Source organism: Procambarus clarkii, chromosome 46 (assembly GCF_040958095.1).
Source record: "Procambarus clarkii isolate CNS0578487 chromosome 46, FALCON_Pclarkii_2.0, whole genome shotgun sequence".
Lineage (NCBI taxonomy): Eukaryota > Metazoa > Arthropoda > Malacostraca > Decapoda > Cambaridae > Procambarus > Procambarus clarkii.
The window spans coordinates 34,184,956-34,197,871 of record NC_091195.1 but is presented as its reverse complement, the minus strand read 5'-3'; the positions used below and the strand labels follow the sequence as shown (position 1 = coordinate 34,197,871).

Below are 12,916 nucleotides of genomic sequence, written 5' to 3'. Positions count from 1 at the left end.
GCCTAGAGGCACATAAAGGGCCGCCTAGAGGCACATAAAGGGCCGCCTAGATGCACATAAAGAGCCGCCTAGAGGCACATATAGGGGCCGCCTAGAGGCACATAAAGGGGCCACCTAGAGGCACTTAAAGGGCCGCCAAGAGGTATATAAAGGGCCGCCTAGAGGCACATAAAGAGACCGCCTAGAGGCACATAAAGGGGCCGCCTAGAGGTACATAAAAGTGCTGCCTAGAGGTACATAAAGGGGTCGCCTTGAGGCACATAAAGGGGCCGCCTAGAGGCACATAAAGAGGCCACCTAGTGGTACATAAAGGGGCCACCAAGAGGTACATAAAGGGACGTATAGAGGTACATAAAGCGGCCGCTTAGAGGCATATAAAGGGCCGCCTAGAGGCACATATAGGGGCCGCCTAGAGGCACAAAAAGGGCCGCCTAGAGGCACATAAAGGGGCCGCCTAGAGGCACATAAAGAGGCCGCCTAGAGGCACATAAAGAGGCCGCCTAGAGGCACATAAAGAGGCCGCTTAGAGGCACATAAAGGGGCCGCCTAGAGGCACATAATGGGGCCACCTAGAGGCACATAAAGGGGCCACCTAGAGGCACATAATGGGGCAGCCTAGAGGCACATAAAAATGTCACCTTGAGGCACATAAAAAGGCAGCCTAGAGGCACATAAAGGGGCCGCCAAGAGGCACATAAAGAGGCCGCCTAGAGGCACATAAAGGGGCCACCTAGAGGCACATAAAATGGCCGCCTAGAGGTACATAAAGGGGCCGCTTAGAGGCACATAAAGGGCCGCCTAGAGGCACATATAGGGGCCGCCTAGAGGCACTTAAAGGGCCACCTAGATGTACATAAAGGGCCGCCTAGAGGCACATAAAGGGCCGCCTAGAGGTACATAAAGGGCCGCCTAGAGGCACATAAAGAGCCGCCTAAAGGTACATAAAGGGCCGCCTAGAGGCACATAAAGTGGCCGCCTAGAGATACATAAAGGGGTCACCTAGAGGTACATAAAGGGGCCGCCTAGAGGCACATAAAGGGGCCGCCTAGAGGCACATAAAGGGGACCACCTAGTGGCACATAAAAAGGCCGCCTAGAGGTACATAAAGGAGCCGCCTAGAGGCACATAAAGGGGCCGCCTAGAGGCACATAAAGGGCCGCCTAGAGGCACATAAAGGGCCGCCTAGAGGCACATAAAGGGCCGCCTAGAGGCACATAAAGGGCCGCCTAGAGGCATATAAAGGGCCGCCTAGAGGCACATAAAGGGGCTGCCTAGAGTCACATAAAGGGCTGCCTAGAGGTACATAAATGGCCGCCTAGAGGCACATAAAGGGGCTGCCTAGAGGCACATAAAGGGGCCGCCTAGAGGTACATAAATGGCCGCCTAGAGGCACATAAAGGGCCGCCTAGAGGCACATAAATGGGCCGCCTAGAGGTACATAAAGGGCCGCCTAGAGGCACATAGAAGGGCCGCCTAGAGGCACATAAAGTGGCCGCCTAGAGGTACATAAAGGGGTCACCTAGAGGTACATAAAGGGGCCGCCTAGAGGCACATAAAGGGGCCGCCTAGAGGCACATAAAGGGGACCACCTAGTGGCACATAAAAAGGCCGCCTAGAGGTACATAAAGGAGCCGCCTTGAGGCACATAAAAGGGCCGCCTAGAGGCACATAAAGGGGACCACCTAGAGGCACATAAAAAGGCCGCCTAGAGGCACATAAAGAGGCCACATAGAGGCACATAAAGAGGCCGCCTAGAGGCACATAAAGGGGCCGCCTAAAGGCACATAAAGAGACCGCCTAGAGGTACATTAAGGGGCCCGCCTACAATCACATAATGGGGCCGCCTAGAGGCACGTAAAGGGGCCGCCTAGAGGCACATAAAGCGGCCGCCTTGAGGCACATAAAGAGGCCACATAGAGGCACATAAAGAGGCCGCCTGGAGGCTCCTAGAGGAGCCACCTAGAGGCACATAAAGGGCCGCCTAGAGGTACAAAAAGGGCCAGCCAAAGGCGCATAAAGAGGCCACCTAGAGGAAATTAAGAGGCCGCCTAGAGGAACATAAAGGGGCACCAAGAGGCACATAAAGGGGCACCTAGAGACACATAAAGAGAAAACCTAGAGGCACATAAAGAGGCCGCTAAGAAGTCCATAAAAGGGCCGCCTAGAGGCACATAAAGAGGCCACTAAGAAGTCCATAAAAGGGCCGCCTAGAGGTCCATAAAAGGGCAGCCTAGAGGCACATAAAAGGCCGCCAAGAGGCACATAATGGAGCCACCTAGAGGCACATAACGGAGCCGCCTCAAAGCACATAAAGGGGCCGCTTAGAGGCTCATAAAGGGGCAGCCTAGAGGCACATAAAGGGGCCGCTTAGAGGCTCATAAAGGGGCAGCCTAGAGGCACATAAAGGGCCAGCCTAGAGGCTCATAAAGGGGCCGCCTAGAGGCACATAAAGGGCCGCCAAGAGGCACATAAAGGGCCACCTAGAGGCACATAATGGGGCCGCCTAGAGGCACATAAAGGGGCCGCCTAGAGGCACATAAAGGGCCACCTAGAGGCACATAATGGGGCCGCCTAGAGGCACATAAAGGGGCCACATAGAGGCACATAAAGGGCCGCCTAGAGGCACATAAAAAGGCCGCCTAGAGACACATACAGGGGCCGCCTAGAGGCACATAATTGGCCGCCTAGAGGCATATAAAGGGGCCGCCTAGAGGCATATAAAGGGCCGCCTAGAGGCATATAAAGAGGCCGCCTAGAGGCACATAAAGGGGCCGCCTAGAGGCACATAAAGGGCCGCCAAGAGGCACATAAAGGGCCACCTAGAGGCACATAATGGGGCCGCCTAGAGGCACATAACGGGGCCACCTAGAGGCACATAATGGGGCAGCCTAGAGGCACATAAAAATGTCACCTTGAGGCTCATAAAAAGGCCGCCTAGAGGCACATAAAGAGGCCGACTAGAGGCACATAAAGGGGCCTCCTAGAGGCACATAAAGGGCCGCCTAGAGGCACATAAAAAGGCCGCCTAGAGGCACATAAAGGGGCCGCCTAGAGGCACATAAAGGGCCGCCTAGAGGCACATAAAGAGGCCGCCTAGAGGCACATAAATGGGCCGCCTAGAAGCACATAAAATGCCGCCAAGAGGCACATAAAGGGCCACCTAGAGGCACATAATGGGGCCGCCGAGAGGCATATAAAGGGGCCGCCTAGAGGAACACAAAGGTGCCGCCTAGAGGCACATAAAGGGCCGCCAAGAGGCACATAAAGGGCCGCCTAGAGGCACATAAAGAGCCGCCTAGAGGCACATATAGGGGCCGCCTAGAGGCACATAAAGGGGCCACCTAGAGGCACTTAAAGGGCCGCCAAGAGGTATATAAAGGGCCGCCTAGAGGCACATAAAGAGACCGCCTAGAGGCACATAAAGGGGCCGCCTAGAGGTACATAAAAGTGCTGCCTAGAGGTACATAAAGGGGTCGCCTAGAGGCACATAAAGGGGCCGCCTAGAGGCACATAAAGAGGCCACCTAGTGGTACATAAAGGGGCCACCAAGAGGTACATAAAGGGACGTATAGAGGTACATAAAGCGGCCGCTTAGAGGCATATAAAGGGCCGCCTAGAGGCACATATAGGGGCCGCCTAAAGGCACAAAAAGGGCCGCCTAGAGGCACATAAAGGGGCCGCCTAGAGGCACATAAAGAGGCCGCCTAGAGGCACATAAAGAGGCCGCCTAGAGGCACATAAAGAGGCCGCCTAGAGGCACATAAAGGGGCCGCCTAGAGGCACATAAAGGGCCGCTAAGAGGCACATAAAGGGCCACCTAGAGGCACATAATGGGGCCACCTAGAGGCACATAAAGGGGCCACCTAGAGGCACATAATGGGGCAGCCTAGAGGCACATAAAAATGTCACCTTGAGGCACATAAAAAGGCAGCCTAGAGGCACATAAAGGGGCCGCCAAGAGGCACATAAAGAGGCCGCCTAGAGGCACATAAAGGGGCCACCTAGAGGCACATAAAATGGCCGCCTAGAGGTACATAAAGGGGCCGCTTAGAGGCACATGAAGGGCCGCCTAGAGGCACATATAGGGGCCGCCTAGAGGCACTTAAAGGGCCACCTAGATGTACATAAAGGGCCGCCTAGAGGCACATAAAGGGCCGCATAGAGGTACATAAAGGGCCGCCTAGAGGCACATAAAGAGCCGCCTAAAGGTACATAAAGGGCCGCCTAGAGGCACATAAAGTGGCCGCCTAGAGATACATAAAGGGGTCACCTAGAGGTACATAAAGGGGCCGCCTAGAGGCACATAAAGGGGCCGCCTAGAGGCACATAAAGGGGACCACCTAGTGGCACATAAAAAGGCCGCCTAGAGGTACATAAAGGAGCCGCCTAGAGGCACATAAAGGGGCCGCCTAGAGGCACATAAAGGGCCGCCTAGAGGCACATAAAGGGCCGCCTAGAGGCACATAAAGGGCCGCCTAAAGGCACATAAAGGGCCGCCTAGAGGCATATAAAGGTCCGCCTAGAGGCACATAAAGGGGCTGCCTAGAGTCATATAAAGGGCTGCCTAGAGGTACATAAATGGCCGCCTAGAGGCACATAAAGGGGCTGCCTAGAGGCACATAAAGGGGCCGCCTAGAGGTACATAAATGGCCGCCTAGAGGCACATAAATGGCCGCCTAGAGGCACATAAATGGGCCGCCTAGAGGTACATAAAGGGCCGCCTAGAGGCACATAGAAGGGCCGCCTAGAGGCACATAAAGTGGCCGCCTAGAGGTACATAAAGGGGTCACCTAGAGGTACATAAAGGGGCCGCCTAGAGGCACATAAAGGGGCCGCCTAGAGGCACATAAAGGGGACCACCTAGTGGCACATAAAAAGGCCGCCTAGAGGTACATAAAGGAGCCGCCTTGAGGCACATAAAGGGGCCGCCTAGAGGCACATAAAGGGGACCACCTAGAGGCACATAAAAAGGCCGCCTAGAGGCACATAAAGAGGCCACATAGAGGCACATAAAGAGGCCGCCTAGAGGTACATTAAGGGGCCCGCCTACAAGCACATAATGGGGCCGCCTAGAGGCACGTAAAGGGGCCGCCTAGAGGCACATAAAGCGGCCGCCTTGAGGCACATAAAGAGGCCACATAGAGGCACATAAAGAGGCCGCCTGGAGGCTCCTAGAGGAGCCACCTAGAGGCACATAAAGGGCCGCCTAGAGGTACATAAAGGGCCGCCTAGAGGCACATAAAGAGCCGCCTAGAGGTACATAAAGGGCCGCCTAGAAGTACATAAAGGGCCGCCTAGAAGTACATAAAGGGCCGCCTAGAAGTACATAAAGTGCCGCCTAGAAGTACATAAAGGGCCGCCTAGAGGCACATAAAGGGGCCGCCTAGAGGCACATAAAGGGCCTCCTAGAGGCACATAAAGGGCCGCCTAGAGGCATATAAAGGGGCTGCCTAGAGGCACATAAAGGGGCTGCCTAGAGGTACATAAATGGCCGCCTAGAGGCACATAAAGGGCCGCCTAGAGGCACATAAATGGGCCGCCTAGAGGTACATAAATGGCCGCCTAGAGGCACATAAAGGGCCGCTTAGAGGCACATAAAGGGGCCGCCTAGAGGTACATATAGGGCCGCCTAGAGGCACATAAAAGGGCCGCCTAGAGGCATATAAAGCGGCCACCTAGAGGTACATAAAGGGCCGCCTAGAGGCACATAAAGGGGCCGCCTAGAGGCACATAAAGGGGCCGCCTAGAGGCACATAAAGGGGCCACCTAGAGGCACATAAAGGGGCCGCCTAGAGGTACATAAAGGGCCGCCTAGAGGCACATAAAGGGCCGCCTAGAGGTACATAAAAGGCCGCCTAGAGGCACATAAAGAGACGCCTAAAGGTACATAAAGGGCCGCCTAGAGGTACATAAATGGCCGCCTAGAGGTACATAAGGGGCAGCCTAGAGGCACATAAAGGGCCGCCTAAAGGCACATAAAGGGGCCGCCTAGAGGCACATAAAGGGGCCACCTAGAGGCACATAAAGTGGCCGCCTAGAGGTACATAAAGGGGCCGCTTAGAGGCACCTAAAAAGGCCGCCTAGAGGCACATAAAGTGGCCGCCTAGAGGCACATAAAGGGGCCGCCTAGAGGCACATAAAAAGGGCGCCTAGAGGCACATAAAGAGGCCACGTAGAGGCACATAAAGAGGCCGCCTAAAGGCACATAAAGAGACCGCCTAGAGGTACATAAAGGGGCAGCCCAGAGGCACATAAAGGGCCGCCTAGAGGTACATAAAGGGCCGCCTAGAGGTACATAAAGGGCCGCCTAGAGGTACATAAAGGGGCGCCAAGAGGCACATAAAGGGGCCGCCTAGAGGCACATAAAAATGCCGCTTAGAGGCACATAAAGAGGCCGCATAGAGGCACATAAAGAGGCCACCTGGAGGCTCCTAGAGGGGCCACCTAGAGGCACATAAAGGGGACGCCTAGAGGCACATAAAATGGAGGCCAAGAGGCACGTAAAGGGGTCGCCTAGAGGCCCATAAAGGGGCCTTCAAGAGGTACATAAAGGGGCCGCCTAGAGGCACATAAAGGGGCCGCCTAGAGGTACATAAAGGGCCGCCTAGAAGTACATAAAGGGTCACCTAGAGGCACATAAAAGGGCCGCCTAGAGGCACATAAAGGGCCGCCTAGTGGCACATAAAGGGCCGTCTAGATGCACATAAAGGGCCGCCTAGAGGCACATAAAGGGCCGCCTAGAGGTAAATAAAGGGGCCGCCTAGAGGCATATAAAGGGCCGCCTAGAGGCACATAAAGGAGCCGCCTAGAGGCACATAAAGGGCCGCCTAGAGCCACCTAGAGGCACATAAAGGGGCCACCTAGAGGCTCATAAAGGGCCGCCTAGAGGCATATAAAGGGCCGCCCACAGGCACATAAAGGGGCCGCCTAGAGGTACATAAAGGGCCGCCTAGAGGCACATAAAGGGCCGCCTAGAGGTACATAAAGGACCGCCTAGAGGCACATAAAGGAGCCACCTAGAGGCACATAAAGGGGCCTCCTAGAGGCACATAAAGGGCCGCCTAGAGGCATATAAAGGGCCGCCTAGAGGTACATAAGGGGCCGCCTAGAGGCACATAAAGGACCGCCTAGAGGCGCATAAAGGGGCCGCCTAGAGGCACATAAAAGGGCCGCCTAGAGGTACATAAAGGGCCGCCTAGAGGTACATAAAGGGCCGCCTAGAGGTACATAAAGGGCCGCCTAGAGGTACATAAGGGGCCGCCTAGAGGTACATAAGGGGCCGCCTAGAGGCACATAAAGGGGCCGCCTGGAGGTACATAAAGGGCCGCCTAGAAGTACATAAAGGGCCGCCTAGAGGTACATAAAGGGCCGCCTAGAGGTACATAAGGGGCCGCCTAGAGGCACATAAAGGGCCGCCTAGAGGCACATAAAAGGGCCGCCTAGAGGTACATAAAGGGCCGTCTAGAGGTACATAAGGGGCCGCCTAGAGGCACATAAAGGGCCGCCTAGAGGTACATAAAGGGGCCGCCTAGAGGTACATAAAGGGCCGCCTAGAGGCACATAAAGGGCCGCCTAGAGGTACATAAAGGGCCGCCTAGAAGTACAAAAAGGGCCGCCTAGAGGTACATAAAGGGCCGCCTAGAGGTACATAAAGGGGCCGCCTAGAGGCACATAAAGGGGCCGCCTAGAGGTACATAAAGGGCCGCCTATAGGAATATAAGGGGCCGCCAAGAGGTACATAAAGGGCCGCCTAGAGGTATATAAAGGAGCCGCCTAGAGGTACATAAAGGGCCGCCTAGAGGCACATAAAGGGGCCGCCTAGAGGTACATAAAGAGCCGCCTAGAGGCACATAAAGGAGCCGCCTAGAGGCACATAAAGGGGCCGCCTAGAGGTACATAAAGAGCCGCCTAGAGGCACATAAAGGAGCCGCCTAGAGGCACATAAAGGGGCCGCCTAGAGGTACATAAAGAGCCGCCTAGAGGCACATAAAGGAGCCGCCTAGAGGCACATAAAGGAGCCGCCTAGAGGTACATAAAGGGCCGCCTAGAGGCACATAAAGGGGCCGCCTAGGGGTACATAAAGAGCCGCCTAGAGGCACATAAAGGAGCCGCCTAGAGGCACATAAAGGAGCCGCCTAAGGGACATTCCCTTCCCTTCTTCCCCCTCTATCCATCCTTCACCTCTCCTTCTCCTGCTGTAGCCCCATCCCATTCCCCCCCTCTCTCTCTTTCTCCTCTCTCCACTCTCTCTTCATCTTTCTCTTCCTCCCTATCCTGCCCACCCCCTCTATCTCTCTCTCGTTGTCTGTCTGTCTGTCTGTCTGTCTGTCTGTCTGTCTGTCTGTCTGTCTGTCTGTCTGTCTGTCTGTCTGTCTGTCTGTCTGTGTGTCTATGAAAATATTGGAGTTCATCGATTTCCAGTAAACTATGATAATGTGTTGGTAAACAACTGAAGTAACCATCAAAACTCTACGGAAACACATATCCCAGTTTCACTACTGATATCTTGGAAAATTGCGGGGGAGGGGGTGCATTATAGATGTCAATATTTCTTAAAGTCTGGCACTAAGGCCAAGTCCGCCTGGCCTATGACACTCCCATGGCCACCATGGGGGCCTCATAGCCTGATGGATAGCGCGCAGGACTCGTAATTCTGTGGCGCGGGTTCGATTCCCGCACGCGGCAGAAACAAATGGGCAATAGTTTCTTTCACCCTGAATGCCCCTGTTACCTAGCAGTAAATAGGTACCTGGGAGTTAGTCAGCTGTCACGGGCTGCTTCCTGGGGGTGGAGGCCTGGTCGAGGACCGGGCCGCGGGGACACTAAAGCCCCGAAATCATCTCAAGATAACCTCAAGATAACCATGTGTCATCTTGGAAAGTTGGGTGAGGCTGGCCCTAAGTGTCTGGTCTCCAGCCTCAGACAGACATTATCTTCTATATATAATTAATTCACTGTGTCGGGGGACAGGCCGCCAGTATATACATACAGTACATGTTAGGCTTATATCAAGGTCCCCCCCCCCCAGAGTGTAATTACTGACCCTCCCCAGGGATCAAGGTCCCCCCCCCCAGAGTGTAATTACTGACCCTCCCCAGGGATCAAGGTTCTCCCCCCCAGAGTGTAATTACTGACCCTCCCCAGGGATCAAGGTCCCCCCCCCAGAGTGTAATTACTGACCCTCCCCAGGGATCAAGGTCCCCCCCCCCCAGAGTGTAATTACTGACCCTCCCCAGGGATCAAGGTCCCCCCCCCAGAATGTAATTACTGACCCTCCCCAGGGATCAAGGTCCCCCCCAGAGTGTAATTACTGACCCTCCCCAGGGATCAAGGTCCCCCCCCCAGAGTGTAATTACTGACCCTCCCCAGGGATCAAGGTCCCCCCCCCCGAGTGTAATTACTGACCCTCCCCAGGGATCAAGGTCCCGCCCCCAGAATGTAATTACTGACCCTCCCCAGGGATCAAGGTCCCCCCCCCAGAGTGTAATTACTGACCCTCCCCAGGGATCAAGGTCCCCCCCAGAGTGTAAATACTGACCCTCCCCAGGGATCAAGGTCCCCCCCCCCCCGAGTGTAATTACTGACCCTCCCCAGGGATCAAGGTCCCCCCCCAGAGTGTAATTACTGACCCTCCCCAGGGATCAAGGTCCCCCCCCCCAGAGTGTAATTACTGACCCTCCCCAGGGATCAAGGTCCCCCCCCCAGAGTGTAATTACTGACCCTCCCCAGGGATCAAGGTCCCCCCCCAGAGTGTAAATACTGACCCTCCCCAGGGATCAAGGTCCCCCCCCCCCGAGTGTAATTACTGACCCTCCCCAGGGATCAAGGTCCCCCCCCAGAGTGTAATTACTGACCCTCCCCAGGGATCAAGGTCCCCCCCCCCCAGAGTGTAATTACTGACCCTCCCCAGGGATCAAGGTCCCCCCCCCAGAGTGTAATTACTGACCCTCCCCAGGGATCAAGGTCCCCCCCCCCCAGAGTGTAATTACTGACCCTCCCCAGGGATCAAGGTCCCCCCCCCCCAGAGTGTAATTACTGACCCTCCCCAGGGATCAAGGTTCCCCCCCCCAGAGTGTAATTACTGACCCTCCCCAGGGATCAAGGTCCCCCCCCAGAGTGTAATTACTGACCCTCCCCAGGGATCAAGGTCCCCCCCCCCCAGAGTGTAATTACTGACCCTCCCCAGGGATCAAGGTCCCCCCCCCCCCAGAGTGTAATTACTGACCCTCCCCAGGGATCAAGGTCCCCCCCCCCCAGAGTGTAATTACTGACCCTCCCCAGGGGATCAACCCCACAACAACCTGACTAACTCCTGGGTGACTGTTTACTGCTGGGTGGACAGGAGCATTAGGTGATAGGAAACGCGCCCAACAACTTCTGTCCCGCCGGGAATATATACAAGAAGGGGTACCCAGCGGTGCCTGGGATAGTCTGTCTCTCCCCCTACCCTTATTGTCTCCTCTCCTCCCTCTTCATCCCCTATCCTGCCCCTACCCTTCCTCCATCCTCTCCCCCATCCCTCTCTTACCTTCCACCTCAACACTTTCCTCCTTAACCCTCTCTCTACCACTCACCCACATCCCCCTCTCCCATCTTTTCCCTCTTCCTCTCCCCTCTTCCCCATCTGTCCCATCTGTCCCATCTGTCCCATCTTCCCTCTAACCTCCAACTGACAAACATTTCCATTTAATATATATTTTTTTTTTACCAAATTCACTTTCATGTGAAAAAGTTAGTGAATCGACCAGATTTTTTAGAAGTGTCAATATTGGGTTTTATCCCATCTCAGTTAGAGCCGTCTTGCTGCATGGGCTAGGGGCCCCCACGAGCATAGGGGCCCCACGGACATAGGGGCCCCACAAGCATAGGGGCCCCACGAGCATAGGGGCCCCACGAGCATAGGGGCACCACGAGCATAGGGTCCCCACGAGCATAGGGTCCCCACGAGCATAGGGGCCCCACGAGCATAGGGGCCCCACGAGCATAGGGGTCCCACCAGCATAGGGTCCCCACGAGCATAGGACATGCTCATTATGGAAGCAGACTGTTTAAATATTTAGGTCTTGTTGCAAGCACACTTATATAAGTTAACCCTACATCCTGGTGTGGGACTAAATATTATATATTTAAGATATATTTCCAGGTGAATAAACCTTTCAGCTGAAATGAAACGTAATGTTTTGAGTGGAGCACAGAAGAGGAAGAGGAAGAGAGCTGCAGAGGAGAAGGAGAACATTGGAAAACTTCCAAAACTATCATCGTGGCTCAACACAGGTGCAATGACAGCCACTCAAACCATTCCTTCAGATATAGCATCCACATCAGCATCCACCCCTGCAGTGTCAGCCACTAGTACTCTTCCTTCAGATATAACATCCACTCCTGCAATGTCAGCCACTAGTACTCTTCCTTCAGATATAACATCCACACCTACATCCATTCCTGCAATGTCAGCCACTAGTACTGTTCCTTCAGATATAGCATCCACATCAGCATTGTTACGGACCCGAGTCCAGCGTCCGAGCATGGAGCGGTGACGACAACGCCATCTGTGGGTCAGCTCCCGAAACCCCCTCCAAATGGACGACGCCATCTAGTGAGGACGGGATATACCGGCCACAGGGGCTGGATTCCCGACTTAATCAGCTCGTGGCATAGCCGCTGCTGACCTCTGGTGAGGTGACGCTTAGACAGCAACGCCATCTATGAAGTGGATAGGTGGGCGTTTGTGTCTAAGCCTGTAAGTGAGGTGCCCTAGAGTGTCTCTAGTAGTAATGACGTGTCTGATTACAGAGTCGACCTGGGACTGCTGTATTCGATGATGGGGCAGTCTACCCAAGGCAGCCGTAGTCTCTCCACGTGTTTGCTGCAGAAGCTGTGAGCCACCCCCAGACGAACACTGTTGAGTGTGTTAGCCTGCCTGTGACGTGGCAGTACCAGGAATCGTCTTATCTGGGGGCTGGCTGGTGGGAGAGACTGGCCACTGTGGTTCAGAGAGAGGAGAGTGATCTGCAGGATCACACGAGGCTCCTGCCTAGGGCTCGCACCCTAGTATCGGTCGTAGAGTGGCCTACGCAGCGGAGCTGATTGGAACCTGCCAGCTACAGGCTGGATTTGTGGTTGAAGGCCTCCACGACGCTGCACCCAGTGGGACTGTAATTTGGCTGGCCTATGGCCGGGGTAGATTCGCCGAACGAATCAGAGGATTCATCGTGGGCCACGACAAAGAGAACCAGGGCTACTCATCGTGAGCACCATGGAGCATCCTATGTCTTCAGAGGAAGACGATTCTGTACATTGTGTATTTATACCCCCAGTGTGACAGTTTATATATTTATTTATGGTGGTGGTGATTATATATACAAAAACAGTGTATTTGTGTCCCTTCCCCTTTAATTTACTTGCGTTACAGAACACACCCCCTGAAAGCCACTACTAGCTTGGGGCCGGATACCCAAACTCTAATAACATCAGAGAAGAACCCAGTTGCGACCCAATATGGCCGTAACAAGCATCCACTCCTGCAGTGTCAGCCACTAGTACTCTTCCTTCAGATATAACATCCACACCTACATCCATTCCAGCAATGTCAGCCTCTAGTACTTTTCCTCCAGATATAGCATCCACATTAGCATCCACTCCTGCAGTGTCAGCCACTAGTACTCTTCCTTCAGATATAACATCCACATCAGCATCCACTCCTGCAATGTCAGCCACTAGTACTGTTCCTTCAGATATAACATCAACATCTACATCCATTCCTGCAACCATCATCCAGTTTCAACAGACATGCCATCACTGCTTGTTGCTGTTGCTGGTGACATTTTACAAGAGGAAATACCCAAAGCTGTAACAGTAAAGGAGTTTGTAATCCAAGAGACAGATCCGGGACTGTGGAACATTAATGATACTAACA

General features: G+C 54.3%; 3 protein-coding genes across 4 annotated transcripts in view; all 3 read right to left on the bottom strand.

Annotated features, from left to right (window-relative positions):
- The window catches only part of LOC123770531 (uncharacterized), a 187,928-nt gene that overhangs the window by 27,051 nt on the left and 147,961 nt on the right, over positions 1–12,916 (bottom strand). The gene's annotated exons all lie outside the window — the stretch shown is intronic.
- LOC123770536 (uncharacterized) overlaps positions 1–12,916 on the bottom strand; it is a 42,578-nt gene that overhangs the window by 26,120 nt on the left and 3,542 nt on the right. The gene's annotated exons all lie outside the window — the stretch shown is intronic.
- Positions 11,291–12,771, bottom strand: LOC138350603 (uncharacterized). The gene is made up of 2 exons (XM_069301630.1): positions 12,483–12,771; positions 11,291–11,442 (listed from the first exon to the last, which is right to left on the bottom strand). Exons 1-2 carry the CDS (start codon positions 12,769–12,771, stop codon positions 11,291–11,293), a joined length of 441 nt encoding a protein of 146 aa, XP_069157731.1.